This window comes from Schistocerca gregaria, chromosome 5, assembly GCF_023897955.1.
Source record: "Schistocerca gregaria isolate iqSchGreg1 chromosome 5, iqSchGreg1.2, whole genome shotgun sequence".
In the NCBI taxonomy this organism is placed as follows: domain Eukaryota; kingdom Metazoa; phylum Arthropoda; class Insecta; order Orthoptera; family Acrididae; genus Schistocerca; species Schistocerca gregaria.
This window is the reverse complement of record NC_064924.1, coordinates 459,303,475-459,327,927: the sequence shown is the minus strand read 5'-3', so window position 1 is coordinate 459,327,927 and position 24,453 is coordinate 459,303,475. Positions and strand designations below refer to the sequence as shown.

At 39.1% G+C, this 24,453-nt stretch overlaps 1 protein-coding gene across 7 annotated transcripts in view; it reads right to left on the bottom strand.

Moving 5' to 3' along the window:
* LOC126273101 (structural maintenance of chromosomes protein 6) overlaps positions 1-24,453 on the bottom strand; it is a 262,264-nt gene that overhangs the window by 171,605 nt on the left and 66,206 nt on the right. For 5 of the 7 annotated variants that reach the window (XM_049976533.1, XM_049976532.1, XM_049976526.1 and 2 more), the window contains exon 2: positions 12,918-13,082. In XM_049976533.1, coding sequence (XP_049832490.1) covers positions 12,918-13,067 — 150 coding nt within the window. In that variant the 5' untranslated portion in view covers positions 13,068-13,082. Of the gene's footprint in view, positions 1-12,917; positions 13,083-17,415; positions 17,516-24,453 lie in introns of all 7 variants that reach the window. The other 2 variants (XM_049976534.1, XM_049976528.1) reach the window with 1 other exon arrangement.

Genomic DNA, 24,453 nt, shown 5'->3' with positions numbered 1-24,453 from the left:
TAGGTACTGGGAGATGAAGAAGCTTGCACAGGATAGAGTAGCATGGAGAGCTGCATCAAACCAGTCTCAGGACTGAAGACCACAACAACAAACAACTCGCAGATAATCTGAACATACCCCATCCATGCAAAACATGTCACTAGCAATAAAGCCTTTTGCAACAGATTAGTTTTTTTCTTTCTTTTTGGAATTACTGATGCATTTTTCAATAATTTATAAAAACTGGACTATTCATTGTTTCTTATTGTATTACAGTGTAGTTAGGCTAAGATGTATAATGTATCGATAGATCGATGAAACAACAACCCCTATTAAACGACCAGTAAAAATTCACTAATGGAGAGATGCTACATGAACAACATTATTTTGTGTTAAGAAGTGCAATAAAATCTGCAATTACAGCATATTTTTATTTTTTCTACATAGCATACCAGGTTCATATTTTGGACGACAAAGGCTAACCTCCTGCGTCTTGTGACTTTCCTGCATTCAAACTGGCTGATGGTAGAAGTGTCAATTGGCTGATGGCAGACGTATACTGTCTGACATATCTGATTTAGCCAATGTCACAGTGTTTCACACATTTTTGCTTCTTATACACTAATATGTAATTTTGAAAGTTTCTGGGTGTGATATTCCAAATGCATTCTTTAAAAAGTATATTTTGAATTATAATTTACTGTGATAGCATGTCAGGAAGTGTGGCATTAACAGATTGCATATTACCCCAAATCCCCAAATACGGTACCTTTTCAATTCCGTAGTTTCACCAATGGAAAAAATAAAATAAAATAAAATCATTACCAAACCAGCTACTTTTTAGTAATATGTTTTCCTTCTTATAATGTTCAAAATCTGTTAAAACCTGTGGTCCCTTCACAAATGCCACAAACAAGATTCCACTGCATTTGGCACATTCCTTTCTAAAAGACAACCATTTGCACAAATCCTGTAATGTGTCACTAGTTGCAAGCAATTTTGTAAATTACATCCCACTGTTAGGCGAACAATGATAAGATCTGACAGCACATGCTCAGTATTATACATCTTACCCTATCACACCATATGGAATTACTGAGTGATGTACAGTCTATGTACACAGCTCTGAACAAGAGGACTTGGCACGGATGCTTTGTACACTTACCCCAACCGATCACATAACACAGTTTTGTACACATCTTCAAAGCAATGCCACAGAATTTAAAAGGGTGTGCCTTATTACGCTTTGCAGAATGTTTCATTTTATATTCTTCTCCTGTACTTCCAGCCTCGTTACAGTTTATTATGACAACTGTGAGGTTGCTGAGAAGCCATAGGAAGAGGAGAATGTTGAAAAATTGCCCACATATAAGAAATAATGAATGGTGTTCTTTATCACAAACACTCTACTAATGAATAAACTTTTTGCCCTTACTTCACTATTTTGAGCAATACCATCTTCTTCTATAAAATAACTTACACTATATCAACAATTCTATACCTCAAATTATAACAGGAAAGAGAACACCATAAAAACCAGGAAGACAGACCCAGAAACCACACACGTGGAACTGTCTGAGGATATTACACTTCCATGCAGTATACATTAGACATACTATTTGTTCAGTAGATCCATTGTGAGGATATCCTCAAGGATGTAGAACATGCCATAACAACAACCTGTCCAAGCGATAGCAACTTCACCTAGTGAGGAATGACTGTTAGTCAGACATACACATGGTGCATACAGTATCAGCAAATGTGCTGTCTATGTGTAGAATGTGGAAAGGCATGATCTATCTAAGTTTGATTGAGGGCAGATTGTGATGACCCGGAGGATTGGCACAAGCATTTTGGAAGCTGCATGACTTGTCGGGTGTTCAAGGAGTGCTGCAGTGAGTGTCTTCAAGATGTGGTGAAATCAATGTGAAACCACATCCTGATGTCGTGGGTTTGGGTGGCCAATCCTCATTACAGATGTCAGATATCATAGTCTGGGCAAACTGCAAAACAGGACAGGTGGAACTAACATCAGACTTTAATACTGGCCAAGGTAGAACAGTGTCTGAAAACACAGTGCACTGAACACTCCTAACAATGGGCCTCCACAGCTGACGACCCATGCATGTACCGATATTAACACCACGACATCGGCAACTATGATTGAAATGGGCACATGACCATCAGCACTGGACGTTTGCACAGTGGGGCATTGCATGGTCTGACGAATTCCGATACCTTCTGCATCATGCCGAAGGGACATTGAAAATCTTTTGTATTCCAGGAACAGCTCTTTGACACTTGTACTGCAGGATGGAGACAACCAGGCAGCGGCTCCATTATGTTCTGGGAAACATTCACATGGGCATCCATCAGGCCAGTAAAGCTCATGCAAGGTGCCATGACAACTAAGGAGCATCGTACAATGGTTGCAGATCACGTACACCCCGTATGGTGAGCATATTTCCCAATGGCAGTGGCATTTTTTAACTAGATAATGGGAGCTAAGTCACAAGGCCAGGAATGTGATGGTCTGGCTTCTAAGATCACAGTGATGTCTTCCAATTAATGTGCTGGCCCCCCTACTCATCAGATCTGAACCCAATTGAACACATCAGGGATGTGACTGAACATGCTATCAGAGCTAATCATCCCCTCCCTGGAATTTACAGGAATTAAAGTGACTTGTGTGTGTAGATGTGGTGCAAGCTCCCTCCAGCGACCTACCAAGACCTTGTTGCTTCCATGCTATGACGTGTCACCAATGTTATCCATATCAAAGGTGGACATACCTGCAATTAGGTAAGTGGTCATATTGTTATGGTTGATCTGTGTATATCCAAAAACATCCGCATAGCACATGACGATTTGTTTTGGTGCTTCGACAGTTCTGTGGTATGCACACCTAACTGAATTTATTATCAAGTTATAATCCCATAGTTTAACACTACAGACACTACCTATCTTCCTGTTGTTATATACTGGGATGCAACCTCTTATATATTCTGAATTTCATACTGTGTATTTTTTTTTCAAAGTGGCAAAGAATTGGCTAGAAAACACTTGTTAATACATAGCAGCAAAGAAGATTGCACAGAATAGATATATCCTTTGGAACTGTCTTTGATAGTCTACAGCAACTGAATCCATAACGAGCAAATTACTTTTAATATAGTAGCCCTTCACCAGGTCGAAGGAGATATCTATTGCATGTTCCCTGCTCCAAAACAGCTTGTTGTGCAACAGAATTAGGGTATCACTGACAGAAACCCACGTTAAAAGTGAATAATTTGCCAGATGAATTGTAAGATTCACAAAAATCTAGTCATGCCTTCCAAGTTCTTCCATACATAGTTATTGAGGGGAACAGTGCTACAGCTACAGAAATTTATATGGCCTTCTTCAGGTTTACAAAGGGGAATTAAAAAGCACCTTTCCATGAGATGGGAAACAGCCCTTAAGGTTTTCTGTACAGTACAGTGCAATATCAGAGCTACGGGAATTTGTATGGTCCTCTCCAGGTTTAAAAAGGGGAATTAAAATAGCTACTTTCTTTGCAGTGGGATACATTCCCATCATCGAATCAAATAAAAGAGATGGAAGAGGGTTTCTTTCCAGCTGTTCTAGTGACGTGTTGCAATAAGAGTGGTAAATATTGTCATGACACAATGACGCCCTGCTGACTATGCCAAATCTAGCTTCACACTGAGAAGGTCTGTTGGAAATTTCACTGATAATAAAAATAAAGTCTTATGTGTTCTCTTCAATAATTGCTTGATAGTAGCAGAGAGCTGGATGGTGGTAGTGGTGGTGGTGGTGGTGGTGGAAAAAAAAAATGCTCCACTGTGTCTGGGTAATATCTCCTTTGTTTGTCAAATCCCAATCTTTCATTATAGATTAGCTCATATCCCATACTCATAGCAACCCTTGTAGTGTGACATAATTTTCAGTCATACTGGTATCTTCACTGTTTGAACGAAGTGAAGTACATATCTGTTCGTATAACATCTTTCATGAATTTTTGCCAATTATAATTCAGGAATAATTACAAAATAGTTGTTCTGTTTCTTAATGAACAATGGCGATTGGAGCAACACAGTTTTGTATACCATTGCACCAGTCACAGCATCACGATTACCCAAGGGGTAAATGACTTGTGCTGAACATGTTGTACTGTGGATCAAACAGTAACATGCAAATTCAAACATTTTTTTGTTACACTTTAGTGTGACTGTTACTGATACCAAATGGAATGACAAGTTTACCATTTCCAGTCACAGTTTAAAGTGTAATGTTGAATGTAATGTAACACAATAAAAAAAAGACCAGTGACAACTGGAGTAAGTGCCATACTTTACCCCAATGTTGTACCACAACACATAGATGTCATATTAATCCACATAAATAGTGGTTTAAACCTCTGAAACACATTGTGGAAATAAATAAATTGTGACTGGCAACAGTAAACTTGTTGTTTCATTAGACTTTTGTCTTTGTCTTTAACTCCTCAAAAAGAGGAAACAAATATTTTATTTGTAAAAAGTGACAAAGTTATGATGTATGAAGCATTTATAATGTCAATTTAATCAGTTGTTTTGCAAGCATAAGCATGCAAAAGGTGAAATAATGATATTTTTGTAGACATAAAACAAATGATGATTTGTTGCAGTTAGTCCTCTGAATATTATGAAAAAATCTGAAGCACGGACTAATGACGAAGATTCAAACATTACAAATGTTATTAAAAGAAAGGATAAGTGCTATACCAATGCTGAATCTACCAAGATTATGAAAAAATAATTTAAATCACTTCTCATGTTAAACAGCATCTCAGGGACTGAGCTTGAAGTACCGTACATTGCTGTTAATTCTATCGCGGAAACAACAAATTAAGAACAACTATCCTATGTTACCACATCAATCACCTCATTCTCTGGATACCTACTAAGAAGCTTTTCTATTAAAACAATCTGCATCAAAACAGCAACATATAAGCAATCTATTTTGTATACTTATTAAGTGAATGGTATACATGGTTTCACACAAAATTTAAAGTAAAAATAAAAACAAAAATGTAAATTTCACATGCTCAGATTAGTTGCAGCCATCAAGACACATGAGTGTTGGACTGAAGAACTCCACTACATCACCAGGGTATGCTCACAGATCACATTCTAGACAACGTAAGATGGATTGTCTTGGAGCTTTACAGTAACAGCTTGGTGTTGAAAGGTTCATGGCATGTATAGATTTTATGGACAAATACCATGTCCTGGGAAAATTCCATCCCTAAACGTGTGGTGAGCTTTTTTTAAGCTTTAATAAGAGCCACAGACTTGGTCTGTGCAGCTTCTATTTGGCCTAAGGCCAGCTTGCTCTGGCGGTATGAGGTTTGGAATTTTCAGACAAGTTCTGCTAAGGAACAGCCATTCCAGCAGTTAGTAGCAGCAGCTTAAAAGAGCTATTAGTCTGTAGCTTTCTAGCTTGTGGCATGGATTGTCTGCTTCTAATATGACATTTATCTTTGCAGTTTTAAAAGCATCTATTAATATTCCTTATGTTAGAATGTTTGTTGTTTTGCAGCACCAAACAAGAAACTCACAGTGTATTCCAGCAAAACAGGGTGCTTTACCTGTTTTGATGCATCAGAGCAGTTAATAGTTCTTTCCTGGCAAAATCACCAGAAGATTTTGAGTCACATGGTGCTTCTTTACGTAGTCCACTATGTTACTTTTTTAATTTGACATGTATGTTGTCAAGTAAAATGTAAATTTCACATGCTCAGATTAGTTGCAGCCATCAAGACACATGAGTGTTGGACTGAAGAACTCCACTACATCACCAGGGTATGCTCCCAGATCACATTCTAGACAACGTAAGATGGATTGTCTTGGAGCTTTACAGTAACAGCTTGGTGTTGAAAGGTTCATGGCATGTATAGATTTTATGGACAAATACCATGTCCTGGGAAAATTCCATCCCTAAACGTGTGGTGAGCTTTTTTTAAGCTTTAATAAGAGCCACAGACTTGGTCTGTGCAGCTTCTATTTGGCCTAAGGCCAGCTTGCTCTGGCGGTATGAGGTTTGGAATTTTCAGACAAGTTCTGCTAAGGAACAGCCATTCCAGCAGTTAGTAGCAGCAGCTTAAAAGAGCTATTAGTCTGTAGCTTTCTAGCTTGTGGCATGGATTGTCTGCTTCTAATATGACATTTATCTTTGCAGTTTTAAAAGCATCTATTAATATTCCTTATGTTAGAATGTTTGTTGTTTTGCAGCACCAAACAAGAAACTCACAGTGTATTCCAGCAAAACAGGGTGCTTTACCTGTTTTGATGCATCAGAGCAGTTAATAGTTCTTTCCTGGCAAAATCACCAGAAGATTTTGAGTCACATGGTGCTTCTTTACGTAGTCCACTATGTTACTTTTTTAATTTGACATGTATGTTGTCAAGTTTGTGGTGTTCTAGAAAGAAAAAAAATTCTGGAGTCTATCTGATTTGGTGTGAATACTGGTGTACATGCATGGGCTGCTTCCCCAAAGCTTTTTCAATAGACTTCATACTAGTCCATTTGGCTTTTCGAAATTCAAGTTCTTGGTTGTCTCGATCCATCTTTCAACTATGTGCGTCATCCAGTTTTTCCAGAAGACATATACGATCACATAGTGGCACAGCTTATTTTGGCAAACCAAGGATACAACGGAACAATTTCTGTGTTTCACAAACTCCTGCCACAATCGTTCCTGCTCTTTCATTATGGGGCTACATTTTCCTGTCACCACCCGAGTAGTGGAGAGGCTCTCAGCAGTAAATCTATACCTGAACCTTCACTTAGCCTCACACCTGTCCTCAATTGCTGAGTGACAACTCTCATTCCACCAGTTAGCAGGTTTATCTCTGAGAATTGCTATGAGGTAAGCAGATCTTAACAAACACTCGGTTGCAGCGACGGATCCTGCAGTGTAGTTGATGTTCGTGCTTTACTTAATGTTCAGAAGAGATAGATCTGCTGAAAAAAAAAAAAGACATTCAACAGCTTGATCAAAGGGACTCATGGTATCAAAGCCTTACAGCACATCATGCACATTATAATCCACATAGACAAAGAATAAGCACAGGAAGTGTATGGTGAGCCTAGTGAGAGCCAATGGGTGCAATGTTCATGAGACGGCATGCAGTTGATTGGAGTAGACTGCAGTATTCACATTACCTGTACAGTAATTTTATAAGGTTTACTACACGAGATGCAGCAGTGTATCCTGAAAGCTTTGAAATCATTATTGTAGTAGTTTCATTTTATATCACTAGGTTCTTCTTGCGTGAAGGTAGTGGTGATTTGATGACTGGGACATATAGTTTGACCGTTTTTGTTTTGCCTGATGGGATGAGCTTGGGACCTGTGATGTACACTTTCTTCTAATCTTTGCTAATGATCTGGAGGAGGCAAGCTATTTACCCTAAGTTTGCCCCTCACAAATGCACTTGCTGATAACAGTGTTTGTGATGGTTTGAGTCACTGAGTCTTAAAACAGTGAATGGCTTTTTGAGATGCAATTTATCTCAATGAAATGAACATGAGCAGTACCTGTCATTTATATCTTTCTCAAATCTTAAAGTGATATTTGTCTTGTATCCTTAATCTTCTATATCTTCTTGACTACGCTATCTGTACTACATTGTTGAGGCAGGAACTGAAACTGAGAGAAGTAAAGCAAAAGCTGAAATGTTTAACTCAGTTTTTAAATGTTACTTTATGAAGGAAAATCCAAGAGAATTGCCCCAACGTAATCTTTGTACCACTAAAAAGATGAGTGAAAAAAGTGTTTGTTGTTGAGAAACAGCTGACATCATTTAAACTGAAGAGAGCCCCATGGCCTGATGGAATCTCTACCAGATTCTATACTGATTCAGCTCCTTTTCTAACAACAGTCTATTAAGAAAGCACAGGTCACACCTGTTTACAACAAGGTAGTATAAACAACCCACAAAACTCACACGCAATATGCCTGACATCAATTTGTTGTAGAATCTTATAATATTTTCTGAGCTCAAACAAATGAAGTCCCTCAAACAGATCGACCTCCTCCATATCAACCAATATAGATTCCAAAAACATCGACCTTGTGAAACCTAACTCCCACTTTTCTCACATCACATACTGAAAGCTTTGGATCAAGACAGTCAGGAAAATGCAGTATTCCCAATTTCCAAGAACCATTTGACTCAGTACCAGGTCTATGCTTAATGTCAAAAGTATGAGCAAAGCAAGATTTGAGACTAGACTAAGGACTTTTTGGTAGGGACAACGCAGCATGTACTTGGATGGAGAGTTGTCAGCAGAATTATAAGTAACTTCAGATTTGCCCTCGACAAGTGTGTTGGAGCCATTGCTGTTCAAGCTTTAAACTAATGACCTTGTGGACAATATTAATAGTAACCTCAGACTTTTTGCAAATGACTGTTATCTGTAATGAAGTACTGTCCAAAAGAAGCTGCATAAATATTCTGTCAGCTCTTGATAAGATTTCGAAGTGATGCAAAGATTGGAATCTAGCTTAAAATATTCAGAAATGTAAAATTGTGTACTTTACAAAACGAAGAAACATGGCATCGTATAACATCAATGATCCACAGTTAGAATAAGCCAACTCAAACAACTATATTGACATAACATTTCACAAGGATATGAAATGGAATGATCAAATAGACTCAGTCGTGGATAGAGCAGATGGTAGACTAATGGATTCGCAATGAGTCTACAAAGGTGGTTGATCTCTGGTAAAATACCGAGGAAACATGATCAGTCTACAAAGGGGACTGCTTACAAATCACTTGTGTGACCCATTCTGGAATATTGTGCAAGTGTTGGGATCTGTACCAAATAGGACTAACAAAGCACATCGAACATATACAAGTGCAGTAAGAGTGGTCATGGATTTAACTGATTTATGGCAGTGTCTCATGGAGATGCTGAAGAAACTGAATTGGCAGATACTTGAAGATAAACACAAACTATCACAAGAAAACCTACTTACACAGTTTCAAGAATTAGCTTTAAATGACTCTATGAATATACTAAAACCCTCTATGTATTGGTCACATAGGGATTGTGATGACAAGGTTACATTAATTACAGCAACACAGAGCCATTTTTAACAATCAGTCTTCCTGTGCTTCTTGTGTGAATGGAAGGAGAAGAAACCCTAATAACTAGGGACAGGAAAATATCTGTGTTATTTTATGGCCAAACTGGTGACATTTTTTACACTTTTCGGTGTTATTTTCTGGCAATCTTTTTCTATTATCAGTTATCTATTTTTGTCATATTTAACCATTTTTCAATGCTATATTGAAAATGGAACTATTCCTAAAGCAGGGTAGGCCAAAAATGAGAGAAGTGTAGAGAAAAATTATTTTAACAACAAATTTTGACACAAATAATTATTTAAAAATAAATACCAAAGGTAAAAAAGAAAATAACATCTTGTTGCAGATATTTCATTGATGACACGCTTCACGCTCCTTCATATCGTTCTTGAGCTGTGGAGACCACAGAAACCAGTCTCCGCAGCTCATGAATGATCTGAAGATGCGCTAGAAGTGTGAAATACATCATCAACAAAGTATCTGCAACAGACACTATTATTTCAATTTTTAACATTTGTATACTTTTGCTGTGCTTGGCCAGAATGGTGTGGAGTGATACATATATTTTAAAAATGCAAAAACATATTTATCAATGATGTATCCAATTTGTGGAGTGGAATGTTTCCTTCAAAAATGTTTCCACAGTCCTTTAGGCCAGATATTCACAATCGCTCTTCTTCTTTTTTGCAGCTTCAAAGCTGCTACTAATTGCAGACAGCCACTTTATTGGCAAACTCATCTACTTCAACTTGTTGCCCTTAAGTTTTTCAGTCTGCACAAGTTTCACTATAAAATCTTTACACTCCCATGAAATTCTGATATTGCAGAATTTACAAAACACTGTTAACTTACTGGGAATATATAACCCATCAATTTCAAACTCTCGCACCCTTTCATCAGCAGTTACTGTAGGCTTTGGCATTGTGATATGCTTGGGACAGATTTTCATTGTGCCACTGCAGCACAAACAATACAAACGAAATAAATAATCCAAATTCATACAGTGGTCATTAGTACACGCTCGCTAAAGTCAATAGTTGAAAGGCCGCTAATGACATCACGACTGCAAAAAGTAGTGTGACAGTTGAACATGGAACATTTCAACATTAAATATGCACTAGCTTCATTGGATTTACATCACTTCTTACAAGGACACACAGAAATTCTGTTGAAAAATGCCGATTTTGTGTTACTTCCTTAAATCACCAAATTCACGTTACTTCCTTAAAAACAGCTGAATTCGTGTTATTTCCTTTAAAAAAATTGCATTATTCAGCACCTTATAGTTTAAACAAATTTTTCCTGTCCCTACTAATAACTGATACAATGGGGTGTACTCGTTGCCACAGGGGTTTGCACAGTCCAGATGCAGATGTAGATAGATTATCTGAACAGTTAGCTCACATTTACAATAATGAAGACAAAATTCAGTTTCCTTAACAAGCTGGCCACATTTTACACACATATATCCCATTCAGGACATAATGGTGTGTCCAACAAGGTGCTAACAAATAAAATGGTACAAAAATGGTACACAGATTGTAGGTTGTACAGCTTCACTTTAATATGCACGAAACCTGTATGTGCAATGAGTTGATCAGCTTGGTCACGGGCTCTCAACATATTTTTGCAATATGTTATGGTTTCCTGTCCCCATTGTTATTTCAATTTTTCTATGTTGCCGATCATTATCACTCTGCACAAGGTAACACACTACATCTACATCAACATGTGTACTCTGCAAACCACTGTGAGGTGCATGGCAGAGGGTACATCCCATGTGTTGTAGTATATCCCTAGAGTAATCATTTAAAGACCGTTCTTGGAACTCTGTTAACAGTCTTCAAGAGTCTGCCATTTCAGTTCCTTCAGTATCTCTGTGACACTCTCATACGGATAAAACAAACCTATGACTATTCATGCTGCCCTTCTCTGTATATGTTCAATATCCCCCGTTAGTACCTCTGGTATGGGTCCCACACTCTTGAGCAATATTCTAGGATGGGTCACACAAGTGATTTGTAAGCAATCTCTTTAGTAGACTAAATGCACTTCCCCAGTATTCTACAATAAAATGAAGTCTACCACCTGCTTTACCCACAACTGAACCTATGTGATCATTCCATTTCATATCCTTACAAAGTTTTACACCCAGGTATTAGTATGCATTGGCCGGTTCCAACAGTGACTCATTGATATCATAGTCATAGCATACTAGAATTTTTGAAGTGCACAATATTACATTTCTGAACATTTAGAGCAAGTTATTAATCTCTCGGCATGTTGAAATCTTATCAATATCTGACTGAAAACTTTCACAGTTTCTATCTAGTATTTCATTATATAACTGCATCATCTGCAAAAAGCCTGATTTTACTATTAATAATGTCTGAAAGGTCATTAATTTACAACATGATCAGCAAGGGTTCCAACACACTTCCCTGGGGCACACTCAAAGTTACTTCAACATCTTACAATGACTCTCCATCCAAGATAACAGACTGTGTTCTGCCTACCAAAAAGTCCTCAATCCAGTCACAAGTTTCACTTGATACCTCATATGTTCATACTTTTGACAATAAGCAGGTGTTGCACTGAGTCAAATGCTTTTCAGAAATCAAGAAACACTGCATCTACCCACCTCCCTTGATTCAAAGCTTTTAGTATGACATGTGAGACAAGAGCAAGTTGGGTTTCACATGATTGATGTTTTTGAAAATCATGCTGGTTGGCACTGAGGAGGTCATTCTGTTGGCATTGAGAGGTCATTCTGTTCACTATGTTCGAGCTCAGAATATGTTCTAAGATTCTACAACAAGTCGATCACAACGATATTGGACGGTAGTTTTGTGGATCACTTCTACTACCCTTCATGTATACACACGTGATCTGTGCCTTTTTTCAAGAACTGGGCACAGTTTTTTGTTTGAGGGATCTATGATAAGTGCAGTGAGAAGAGGGACTAACCCAGCCACAAATTCAGTGTAGAATCTGACTGTGATTCCATCAGGCCCTAGAGCTTTGTTCAATTTTAAAGATTTCTGCTGTTTCTCGACACCACTGACAACAGTACTTATTTCATTCATCTTTTCAGTGGTACCAGGATTGAATTCAGGCTATTCTCCTGGGTTTTTCTTTGTAAAGGAACATTTGAAAACTGAATTCAGCATTTCAGCTTTTGCTTTGAGACCCTCAATTTTAGTTTCTGTCTCATTCACTAGGGACTGAACATTAACTTGGGTGCAACTAACAGCCTTTACATATGACCAGAATTTCTTTGGATTTTGTGAAATGTCATTTGACAATATCCTACTACAGCAGTAATTGAAGGCATCACACATTGCTCTCTCAAGCGGCATAGAGCGTATTGTGCAATTCTTAACTATTGCACAGCCATCAAACAATTCAGATTTGTGAAATAACTTGCTCAATACGAAAGACCCACTTCCAACCAAATCATTAATCATTCAACTGCTTAAAATATCGGACTTTATTTACTTGAAATGCTAACACTTTTTGGCCTGAACACTGCTTACTTTTAATGGTAAAGAAGAAATTAAGAATCACTTTCCTGTTGTTATCTGGTAGTATCTCGCAGTAAAATGGTTGGTTGGTTGAGTTGGGGAGACGACCACACAATGAGGTCATCAGTCGCAGTAAAATCAGTAAAAAATGGAAAATCAGTATGTAAGATCCACATTTATGTCTATTTTTATGTAAAATATAAATATTTTGATGATGTTTGAGTAACAGCAGCAACACATTAAAATGAAATTGATTTTTTATTGTAACCTTCTGAATGCTCTGAGACTGTTGGGAAACGTTGCTCTCGTATCCATCATCACTACAATCGGCTCCATTTGCCTCATAATTTGTCCTCCGCCTCTTTGCAGAAACAGCATCAGTTTCTTCCTTTGACTTATGCCGTTTTTCTCGGTTCATCGTAGCTCATGCTTCCTGCAAAAACAAGCACCAGTGTAAAATAAATCTGTCCTTCAACTTACATCTACACTCTTACATGAGACTGTAGGATGACAAGAGAAAGGATTTGAAGACAATCAAGCAAGATATACAGGGTCTTATCCACGTAACTAGCAGTTAAAGTGAGGAGATTATGACTGTAGAATATCTAAGAAAAACTTAACACAGAATATATATTTTACAAAACAATTCAAGTGTTTATACTTCTTTTTCATTCCACACATTCTTGGTGAAATGGTCCGCTTGTAAACAGGAAAAATTTAAATAAATGTCATTTCCAGAGTAAACCAAAAGTTGCCATAGACATAAAAAGATGTAAATAATAAAACAAATAAATGGGGCACTCAAAAAGTTCCTGTTTGAAGTCCGTGCAGTCCAGAATCGGTCTGCTAATCAGGTAAAATTGCCATGAGCAGTAGGCTATCATACCATCGATGCACCAGATTGAAGATAATTGTTTGGTAAAACAGATATGATAATAACAGGGGAAGAGTTCAGGATTATAGGGGGTGCTCAAGTGTGTCTCGCTTGAATTGGAGTAACTTCTGCTGGCCTCCCAGAAAGACCAGTGTCTTGTGTAGAAGCGCAACCAGCATAAACTTGGTGCACCAGTTCAAAATGTTGGTATCTGAGAGAGATGCTGTCCCATACACATCCTTCATTTTCCGATAGATGTCTACTGGGGTTTGACCTTGAGCAGCCAAGAAAAGTATAACAGCACACTGATCCTTTGAACACATCTGATAATAGCATTGCAATATTTTACATTTCCACATTTACTGTACGCATGTGGGAAAGACACAAGTACCACAATAATGTCTTACCTACATGCTGGTGCTCATATATGCACATTACGGTGATGTGTTGCATATACGCTGCAGCAAAGCCCTAAAATGGAAACTTTTTGCATGCACATTATTATTTAATTCCCAGGCTATTCCAGCCAAGCATCATCAAATACAAGAAAAAAGTTTCAATGTCTAGCACTGTTGTTGAGGTCTTCAGTATTCAGTTCTTCATGCTAGTCTATCCTGAGCAAGCCTTTCAATTTCTGCATAGCTATTGCAGCCTGCTGTCAGTTGAGCTTCTTTGGGCACCCCTTACATACCCCCCCCCCCCCACCCTCCTCCCCCAGCAAACCTCCTTTAGCAAATTGACTATTGGATCTTCTACACAATGTGGACAGTTTACCCCGCCAGAATATCTTTAATCTATATTAGTTTTGAACATGTATTCCTTATGTAATAAGCTATTCAAAATTTGTGCTCAGGATACAAAAAATCCAATGTTTTACAAACTTTTCAGTATGGAGATGTAAAATGTCGCTCTACAGCAGTTTTGGCCCAATTAAAGATAGCTTAGAAATGAAAGTGTTTGAAATCTAAAGGTGACATTTGGAGCAGATGCACAACTTTTTGTGCTCAATACACCGTTAAAAATTCAAGGCTGTGTCGTTCCCTATTTTCATGCTGCATGAAGCCGAAGTTTGGAAAAAAACAGTCATGACAATTTTTCCACCATTTTATGACTGTGATTATTTTTGGACAAGCAAAGTATCTTGAGTGCCATTCAATTGTTCTGCAGAGAAATTATTCTACTAATTCTAATGAATTGCTTCAGTTATTTGTGGTTGCTACAGAATTTACAAACATGCAAACATGTCAACAAAAATTTGTGTATATAATTTAAGCACATTTTGATGTCATATTGCTAAATATTTTCACCTCTTGCTTTCTTCATTTTGTTTCAGCAGAGTGAACAGTTGTTTTGTACTACAAAAGATTTTGTTTGTTTTCGGGACCCTAAGGATAAGATTAAACAAAAGAGCTCAAAAATACTACTGTCCAAGACTCATAAACAATAGTTTTAACAGCAGCGTTTTGTGTAAGAAACCTATAAACATTTGTATAGTACTTACATACTTTAGTCTATCAAACCGAACTTTTGAAGAAAAAAAAAAGTTTTAAAACACACCAGTTCACCTAGTGAATTTTAAATCTGATTAAATTTGTCACTCTCAAAGAAAGCTAAAACCCTTTATTTTAATCGGCAAGGACTTCTTCCTTCTTGTACGCAGGTATTGGTAAAATAACCACCTACTGTTGAAACTGTAAATTCAGAGGCCACTGATGGTACCAATCCGCCTTTTGGAGAAAATGAGAAGTTCGCAAACCTCAGTATTTGAAGAAACTGGCACATTTTTTTGCTTTAATTCACTCGGTAGGTCACCATAATCAACACAGTACCCAGTGTTTAACATCAGAATTTTACTGCATAAATGTTCCCAACTTAAGCCAAACACAAATTGTAATCTGTCTACAAATCATACACTTGATAAATCTTTCATTTTTATGCAGCCTTATGAACCTTACTTCTGATATTTTTAAGGAGAACTGCCACTACATAACAAACTTGATTTCACCCTTTCTGCAGTTTCATAGGTTCAGCACCTGAAGCATTTGAGGAGGATAATATAATCAGCAAGTATATTGTGTCCCCTTTCTGGCATACTGTGCATAATTATTGTACTGGTAAAAATCTACATTTTGAGAGCTTTGTTAATTCAGCTGTCCTACATCTGCATCAGCATCTGCACTACACATGCCACTCTACGGTGTGTGACAGTGGGTATCTCTGGTACCACATTAATTGTTCCCGCTCCTCTATTCCATTTCTGTGTGGTACATGAGAAGAACAACTGTTGACAAGCTTCCATGTGAACTCTTAATTTCTCTACTTTGTTTGTCCTTGGAGGAAACAAAATGTTGCCCAACTTGTCTTTAAATGTACACTCTCAGAATTTCAACAGTAACCTTCTCTGTGATACACAACAATTTTCTTTTAGCAACTGCAACTAGAGTTCGCTGAGCATCTCCATAAACCCTTTTTAATGGAATGTTTTGTTTTCGCAAAAGGGTTACAGTAGCGTTTTTGCAAGAACTGAAACTAAATCAGAAACAAATCTTCATGATAAAAGCAAATCACTCGACCTGTTTCAGGGTCATAAGAACCGCATAATTTCAGTAGTCATCGTAAAGTTGTAGTTAATTTAGTGAGTGCACACTTTCTTTAAATTACTAAAAAAGGTCTGATAACACACTGAATTGTGCAAGCAAGCAAGTAGATTCCATGATAGTAAACAAAATCCAACATCTGAATCAACCATCCCATCAAAAATAATTTTAATCAGACACGATTGTGCTAAGCAACCTTGTACCTCACAGTAAACAAAACAGTTCCACTTCTACTGAAAGTTTGGTGACTTAACTTGTTACAAATCGTTCAGTATACTGTTAAATTGGAAAATATGTGATTTCTTGGTTGCACTTAAAAAAAAGAGAAGAGGCTACCACTCACCTACAGATGATTTCACGAATGTACTTCTTCTAATACTAGACAGACCCATTTATAATTATTTCACAGCACATACTGATTAATTTGCAATACATTTGAAATGATGTTGACAGCCTGGACATTAAGTGATAATGGTTGGTGACTGTGACCAACAATTTAAACACATTGTGTGTCAACCAGTGTGTACTGGGAAATAAGTGAGTACGTCTTGTACAAGAAGAAGTCTATTTGCACTGTCATTAGTAGGTGATGACAGCCTGTTCTCCTTCTTGAATTATTTCCATCCTTGATACCCAGTGCCATAATAATTTCTTAGTCATGATTAGAAACATCAACAAACATGCAAAAGACATCTAAAAATTACAAAAAGCTAACAACTCTTAACTACATGTTTGCAAATAATCATCTTGCTGGGGCTGGAAGCTCCTGTTAACATTTTTTCCCTTGTCTGCAAATTACATTACTCCACCTTCAACTAAACACTATGTATTTCTTTTTTTTTTTTTTCTACCAAAACATGCTTCGGCATCTACGTGTCATCTTCTGTGGGTCTCAATTTATTATTGTAAAATATAATACAGAGTTAATGGGTATTTTTTTCTATTTTAAGCCTAAAAACTATAAAATGTCCATCTTATTTATTTTGTTTTGATTGCTCATGGAAACAAAATTACTTATGAAAGTGGATTTCTATAAGTCTGCTGGTTCTCATGCCTTTTTTGAAACAATATCTTGAACAAGTGAGTGCCAAAACCAACACAGCATACTTCTGTAAGAAGGACAACATAATCGTTCTCTCAAATCTCATTTCTGTATAAAAATCATGTGAAAACAGGTGAGAGTGAAGTATAAAAAAGGTATTGAAACCAGTGTAATTAAATAGAAAGAGAAAACACACCAAACATGCACAACTCGGGAAAAATGTAAGAACAAGACATATACAACAACTACTCACGAAAAAGTATTTTCAAAGTCATCAACTCTCTTCAGCAATTTCCTCAACTACTTTCCAGATGAAATTCCGTCAAATGGTAATGGCATAAAAGCAAGTCGATCTGTAGAAATCCACTTTCATAAGTAATGCAGTCTAAAGTGAACAATAGAAACTAAGCATACAAAATGCACATGTTATAGTTTTTAGTCCTAAAACAGAAAAACAACCATGAACTTTGTACATTCAGACAATATAAAGTTCATAGTTGGGGAAACATAAACAAGAAATACATTGTTTTGTTCAAGAGGTGGAGTTTAAAAATCCAAATTTAAAGTTTGCTAATGTTTCACAGCATTATTTTCAAGCTCATTTTTCACATTATCCGGAGGGTCTTGAAAATAAATAAAACCTTTTCTGGTACAAGAACAACTGCTCTTTCTAATGAAATAAAAATAAACAAAATAAGAGGTGATGATATTTAGCAATATGACATCAAATTACACACAAATCTGCATAAAAAAAAATTTACTGCATGTTTGCATATTAAAGCTAAAGTGAAACAGTACCTAGGTTTCCAGATTAACAGTTCATCAGGGAGCAGAGGAGGACATGTTGAGGAAAGTTAAGTGGAAAGGGAAGGTCATTCAGACTCCAGTATGAGATAAACCCACCTGTAGTGACTTTTTTGTATCCTGCGCTCAAATTTTGTGTAGTGTGGTTTTGCTGCAAGCAAAATTTCACTTGGAAGTTTCTTAAAATAAGAATTAAATACCTTTGGATTAAAGGAGACCAGTCACTGAAAGGCAGCAACTTTGAGTCAACGATATGCATGCACAAAAAGAAAGAAAACTTGCTAGCTTTCAGAGTAATCTTTTTACGAATCAAAGTAAATCACACAGACACACACACACACACACACACACACACACACACACACACACACACACACACAGTAATCTTTTTACGAATCAAAGTAAATCACACACACACACACACAATAATCTTTTTACGAATCAAAGTAAATCACACACACACACACACACACACACACACACACACACCTGATGAATGGTTAGCGACTTGGAGGGAGGCAACAGGTTTGCCAGCTAGGAATGTTGGAGGGAGGAGTGGCAGGTATTCAAGCTGGGCAAGTGATGCACAGTTGTCAGAGCTGCAGGGAGTGGCACATGCTGAAGGAGATGTGGTGACGTAAACTGGGAGGAAGTAACATGACAGAGGAAGGGGAAACTGTTGGTGGAGGGTGTGGTGACAATGGTTACTGGAGATTGAAGCCAGAACATTTATGTGACCAGAGATTGTATTGTACAGATAACTTCCATTTGCGTCGTTCAGAGAAGCTGGTGGTAGAAGTAAGGATCCAGATCGTCCAGGTTACGAAGTAACCATTGACATTGAGCATACTGTACTTAGATGCATATTGTGCCACTGGTTAGTCAACTTTGCTCTTCGCAAGAGTTTAGCAATGGCCATTAATCGTGATAGACATCTCATTGGTAGTCACACAGATATAAAAAGCTGTGCAGTGATTGCAGCAGGATTGGTATATAACATGGCTGCTTTCACAGGTGGCTAGCCTCTAATGGGGTAGAATAAGCCTGTGACAGGATTGGAGCAGCAGATGCTGGGTGGGTGGATTGGGCAGGTCTTGCATCTTGGTTTGCCACATGGATGTGAGCCCTATGGCAAGGGACTGGGAGTGGGAGTGGCACAGGGCTGTACCAGGATGTTGTGCAGGTTGGGTAGGAAGTCCTCCATTTCAGGGCAATGTCCTGGATAAGGGTATGGTGAAGCTGTTACAGTCCAGGGTTATACGAAGTGCTATCCAAAATTTTTGGGACTGGTGCTGCCATCTATTGAAAACCTTACCTTTGGACTAATGGTCACCATCACCCTCAAAGTAGTTCCCATCTGCACACACACAACAGTCCCAGCACTTTTGCCACTGGTCAAACGTTTTCTGGAAGTCCTGTTCTTTGAGGGTGTTTATCAGCACAAGTGATGCTTCTTGAATTATCTCTAGTGTCCAACCGACAGCCTTTCAACTTGAGTTTCAGTTTTGGAAACAGCGTGAAGTTGCAAGGTGCCAAATCTGGTGAGTACAGTGCCAAAAAGGTGCTGGTGAGCAAGGACGTGTGACAGGGCACGTTGTCGTGATGCAGCAGCCAATTCCCTTGACGCCAAAGTTTGGGACATTGTCACCGCACATTTTCACAGAGCCATCGCAAAACGTCACAGTAATACGCGAAATTCACTGTTTGGTTGGGTGGGATGAATTCTTTGTGCACAATTCCCTTGGTATTAAAGAAAATGATGACCATGCTCTTCATCTGTCTCAGTTTTTTGGGTCTTGGAGAGCCCGGGCTCTTCCACTGGGATGATTGTTGCTTTGTCTCTGGGTCATAATCGTTAATCCAGCATCCGTGGACGGTGATAACCCGTGACAAGAAGGTTGGATCATCAGATGCGGTTTGACGAAGGTCCGTGTACACTTCAACACGCTGTGCCTTTTGATTGGCATTCAAGATCCTTGGCACAAATTTTGGGGCGACACGATGCATGCCCAATTCATCACTCAACATTCTTTGACATGTCCCATGACCAATACCCACTTCATTTGCAAGGTCTTGAATGGTTTGATGTCGATCCACACAAACCACTTTGGCAACAATGTCTGGGTCTGTGCGGGTAACAGGCCTTCCAGCATGAGCATCATCTTTGACGTCTGTACGGCCGCCCCTAAACCAAGCATGGCACTCAAACATCCGCCTACGGCTCATGCTCTGTCCCCCAAACACTTGTTGAATCATTGCAAGGATCTCCGTAGCACTTTTCCCGAGATTTGCACAGAATTTGATACACACACACTGCTCTGTTCGCCGATCCATCGTAAAATTGCCACACACCAAACACAGAGTATTATGGAAATCACTGTGGACACACAACACGTCCTCCCAGCTGAATGACACTCCACACATGGACTCATCAGCTATGCAGCTCTCACCACCTAGTGGTGCAAAGGTCTACTACTACTACTATTACTACTTTCAAGATGGCAGCACCAGTCCTGAAGATTTTGAATTCCACCTTGTACTCGGTGACCAGGGGAATACTCCTTTGGTGGGAGGACTGGGAGTGAGTGAGGATATGGCACGGGAAATTTATTTATGGACAACATTTGGAGAATACCGCCTGTCAATTAAGGTATTCGTGAGACTTTCAACGTAATGGGCAAGGGAGATCTCATCACTGCAGATGTGTCGTCCACTGGTAGCTATCCTGTTTGGGCAGGAATTTTTGGTTTAGAAGGGATGGTACCTGTCAAAATGCAGTTACTGTTGGTTGTTAGTGGTTTTAATGTGTTCCGTAATTAGAATTACATCTACATCTACATCCATACTCCGCAAGCCACCTGACGGTGGGTGGCGGAGGGTACCCTTAGTACCTCTATCGGTTCTCCCTTCTATTCCAGTCTCGTATTGTACGTGGAAAGGATTGTCGGTATGCTTCTGTGTGGGCTCTAATCTCTCTGATTTTATCCTCATGGTCTCTTCGCGAGATATACGTAGGAGGGAGCAATATACTGCCTGACTCTTCGGTGAAGGTATGTTCTCTAAACTTTAAGAAAAGCCCGTACCGAGCTACTGAGCGTCTCTCCTGCAGAGTCTTCCACTGGAGTTTATCTATCATCTCCGTAACGCTTTCGTGATTACTAAATGATCCTGTAACGAAGCGCGCTGTTCTCCGTTGGATCTTCTCTATCTCTTCTATCAACCCTATCTGGTACGGATCCCACACTGCTGAGCAGTATTCAAGCAGTGGGCGAACAAGCGTACTGTAACCTACTTCCTTTGTTTTCGGATTGCTTTTCCTTAGGATTCTTCCAATGAATCTCAGTCTGGAATCTGCTTTACCAAGGATCAACTTTATATGATCATTCCATTTTAAATCACTCCTAATGCCTACTCCCACATAATTTATGGAAGTAACTGCTTCCAGTTGCTGACCAGCTATTTTGTAGCTAAATGATAAGGGATCTATCTTTCTATGTATTCGCAGCACTTTACACTTGTCTACATTGAGATTCAATTGCCATTCCCTGCACCATGCGTCAATTCGCTGCAGATCCTCCTGCATTTCAGTACAATTTTCTATTGTTACGACCTCTCGATACACCACAGCATCATCTGCAAAAAGCCTCAGTGGACTTCCGATGTCATCCACCAGGTCATTTATGTATATTGTGAATAGCAACGGTCCTATGACACTCCCCTGCGGGACACCTGAAATCACTCTTACTTCGGAAGACTTCTCTCCATTGAGAATGACATGCTGCGTTCTGTTATCTAGGAACTCCTCAATCCAATCACACAATTGGTCTGATAGCCCATATGCTCTTACTTTGTTCATTAAATGACTGTGGGGAACTGTATCGAACGCCTTGCGGAAGTCAAGAAACACGGCATCTACCTGTGAACCCGTGTCTATGGCCCTCTGAGTCTCGTGGACGAATAGCATGAGCTGGGTTTCACACGACCGTCTTTTTCGAAACCTATGCTGATTCCTACAGAGTAGATTTCTAGTCTCCAGAAAAGTCATTATACTCGAACATAATACGTGTTCCAAAATTCTACAACTGATCAACGTTAGAGATATAGGTCTATAGTTCTGCACATCTGTTCGACATGCCTTCTTGAAAATGGGGATGACCTGTGCCGTTTTCCAATCCTTTGGAATGCTACGCTCTTCTAGAGACCTACGGTACACTGCTGCAAGAAGGGGGGCAAGTTCCTTCGCATACTCTGTGTAAAATCGAACTGGTATCCCATCAGGTCAAGCGGCCTTTCTTCTTTTGAGCGATTTTAATTGTTTCTCTATCCCTCTGTCGTCTATTTCGATATCTACCATTTTGTCATCTGTGCGACAATCTAGAGAAGGAACTACAGTGCAGTCTTCCTCTGTGAAACAGCTTTGGAAGAAGACATTTAGTATTTCGCCCTTTAGTCAGTAATCCTCTGTTTCGGTACCATTTTGGTCACAGAGTGTCTGGACATTTTGTTTTGATCCACCTACCGCTTTGACATACAGGGTGCGTTCCGAAAGTAATGCAATTATTTTTTTTTAAAGTAATTTATTGAACAGATTTGCACAAACACTTAAAATTCTTCAAAGTACTGTCCTTGGGCCTCTACACATTTTTTCCAGCGACTCTGCCATGACCGGTACGCGCCCTGGAAGGCGTCTTCTGGGACCTCTCGCAAGGTCTTCGTCACGGCGGATTGGATCTCGTCTATGGACGAAAAACGGGTTCCTTTCAGGGCTGACTTAATCCTAGGAAACAAAAAGAAGTCAGCTGGGGCGAGATCAGGACTATAGGGGGGGTGGGGCAGCGTTGGCACCTGGTGTTTGGCCAGGAACTCGCGGACTCGTAGCGCGTTGTGGCAAGGCGCGTTGTCGTGATGGAGTTGCCAGGTAGCGGAGATGTCCTTTCTCGTCCTGACGACCCTTTTGCGGAGTCTTTCCAGCACATCCACGTAGTAGGCAGCGTTAACTGTCTGTCCTTGAGGAACAAACTCCTTATGGACCACTCCTTTGCTGTAGAAAAAGACAATGAGCATTGTTTTCACTTTTGATTTGCTCATTCGTGCCTTTTTGGGCTTGGGGGACTGATCAGTGTGCCACTCAGAGCTTTGGCATTTTGTTTCTGGGTCGTATTCAAAAACCCAGGTTTCATCACCAGTGATGACGTTGTCCAAATAATCAGGTTCAATTTCAACACGTTGCAAAAGTTCACTTGAAATTTCCGCTCGGTTGGTCTTTTTGTCTTATCCGTGATACGGTCGGCGCGCAGAGGTTTACAATAACAGACGTCCTGCCACTTCCACAGCTCGGAGAGCACTGAAACCGATTTCGCGGCAAAGCTTAGCGTCCCCCCCACCTACTCCATGTGGCCCGCTCCCACTCCGACTACTAGGAGCGGCGCGGGAAATTCAATTGCATTACTTTCGGAACGTACCCTGTAAGACCAAAATTTCTTAGGATTTTCTACCAAGTCAGTACATAGAACTTTACTTTCGAATTCATTGAACGCTTCTCGCTTAGCCCTCCTCACACTACATTTCACTTCGTGTAATTTTTGTTTGTCTGCAGGGCTTTGGCTATGTTTATGTTTGCTGTGAAGTTCCCTTTGCTTCCGCAGCAGTTTTCTAACTCGGTTGTTGTACCACGGTGGCTCTTTTCTATCTCTTACGATCTTGCTTGGCACATACTCATCTAACGCATATTGTACCATGGTTTTGAACTTTGCCCACTGATCCTCAACACTATCTGTCCTTGAGACAAAACTTTTGTGTTGAGCCGTCAGGTACTCTGTAATCTGCTTATTGTCACTTTTGCTAAACAGAAAAATCTTCCTACCTTTTTTAATATTTCTATTTACGGCTGAAATCATCAATGCAGTAAACACTTTATGATCGCTGATTCCCTGTTCTGCATTAACTGTTTCAAATATTTCGGGTCTGTTTGTCATAAGAAGGTCTAAATATATTATCGCCACGAGTCGGTTCTCTGTTTAACTGCTCAAGGTATTTTTCAGATAAAGCACTTAAAAAAATTTCACTGGATTCTTTGTCCCTGCCACCCATTATGAACGTTTGAGTCTCCCAGTCTATATCCGGCAAATTAAAATCTCCATCTGAACTATAACATGGTGGGGAAATCTACTCGAAATATTTTCCAAATTATTCTTCAGGTGCTCAGCCACAACAGCTGCTGAGCCCGGAGGCCTATAGAGACATCCAATTACCATGTCTGAGCCTGCTTTAACCGTGACCTTCACCCAAATTATTTCACATTTCGGATCTCTGTCAATTTCCTTCAATGCTATTGCACTTCTTATCGCTATAAACACGCCTCCCCCTTCAGTGTCCAGCCTGTCTCTGTGTTTAGGATTTCATTACTGTTTACGTCTGGTTTCAGCCAACTTTCTGTCCCTAGTGACCGTTTATTAATGAGAGCAGTTCTGGGACCTTTCTATAGACG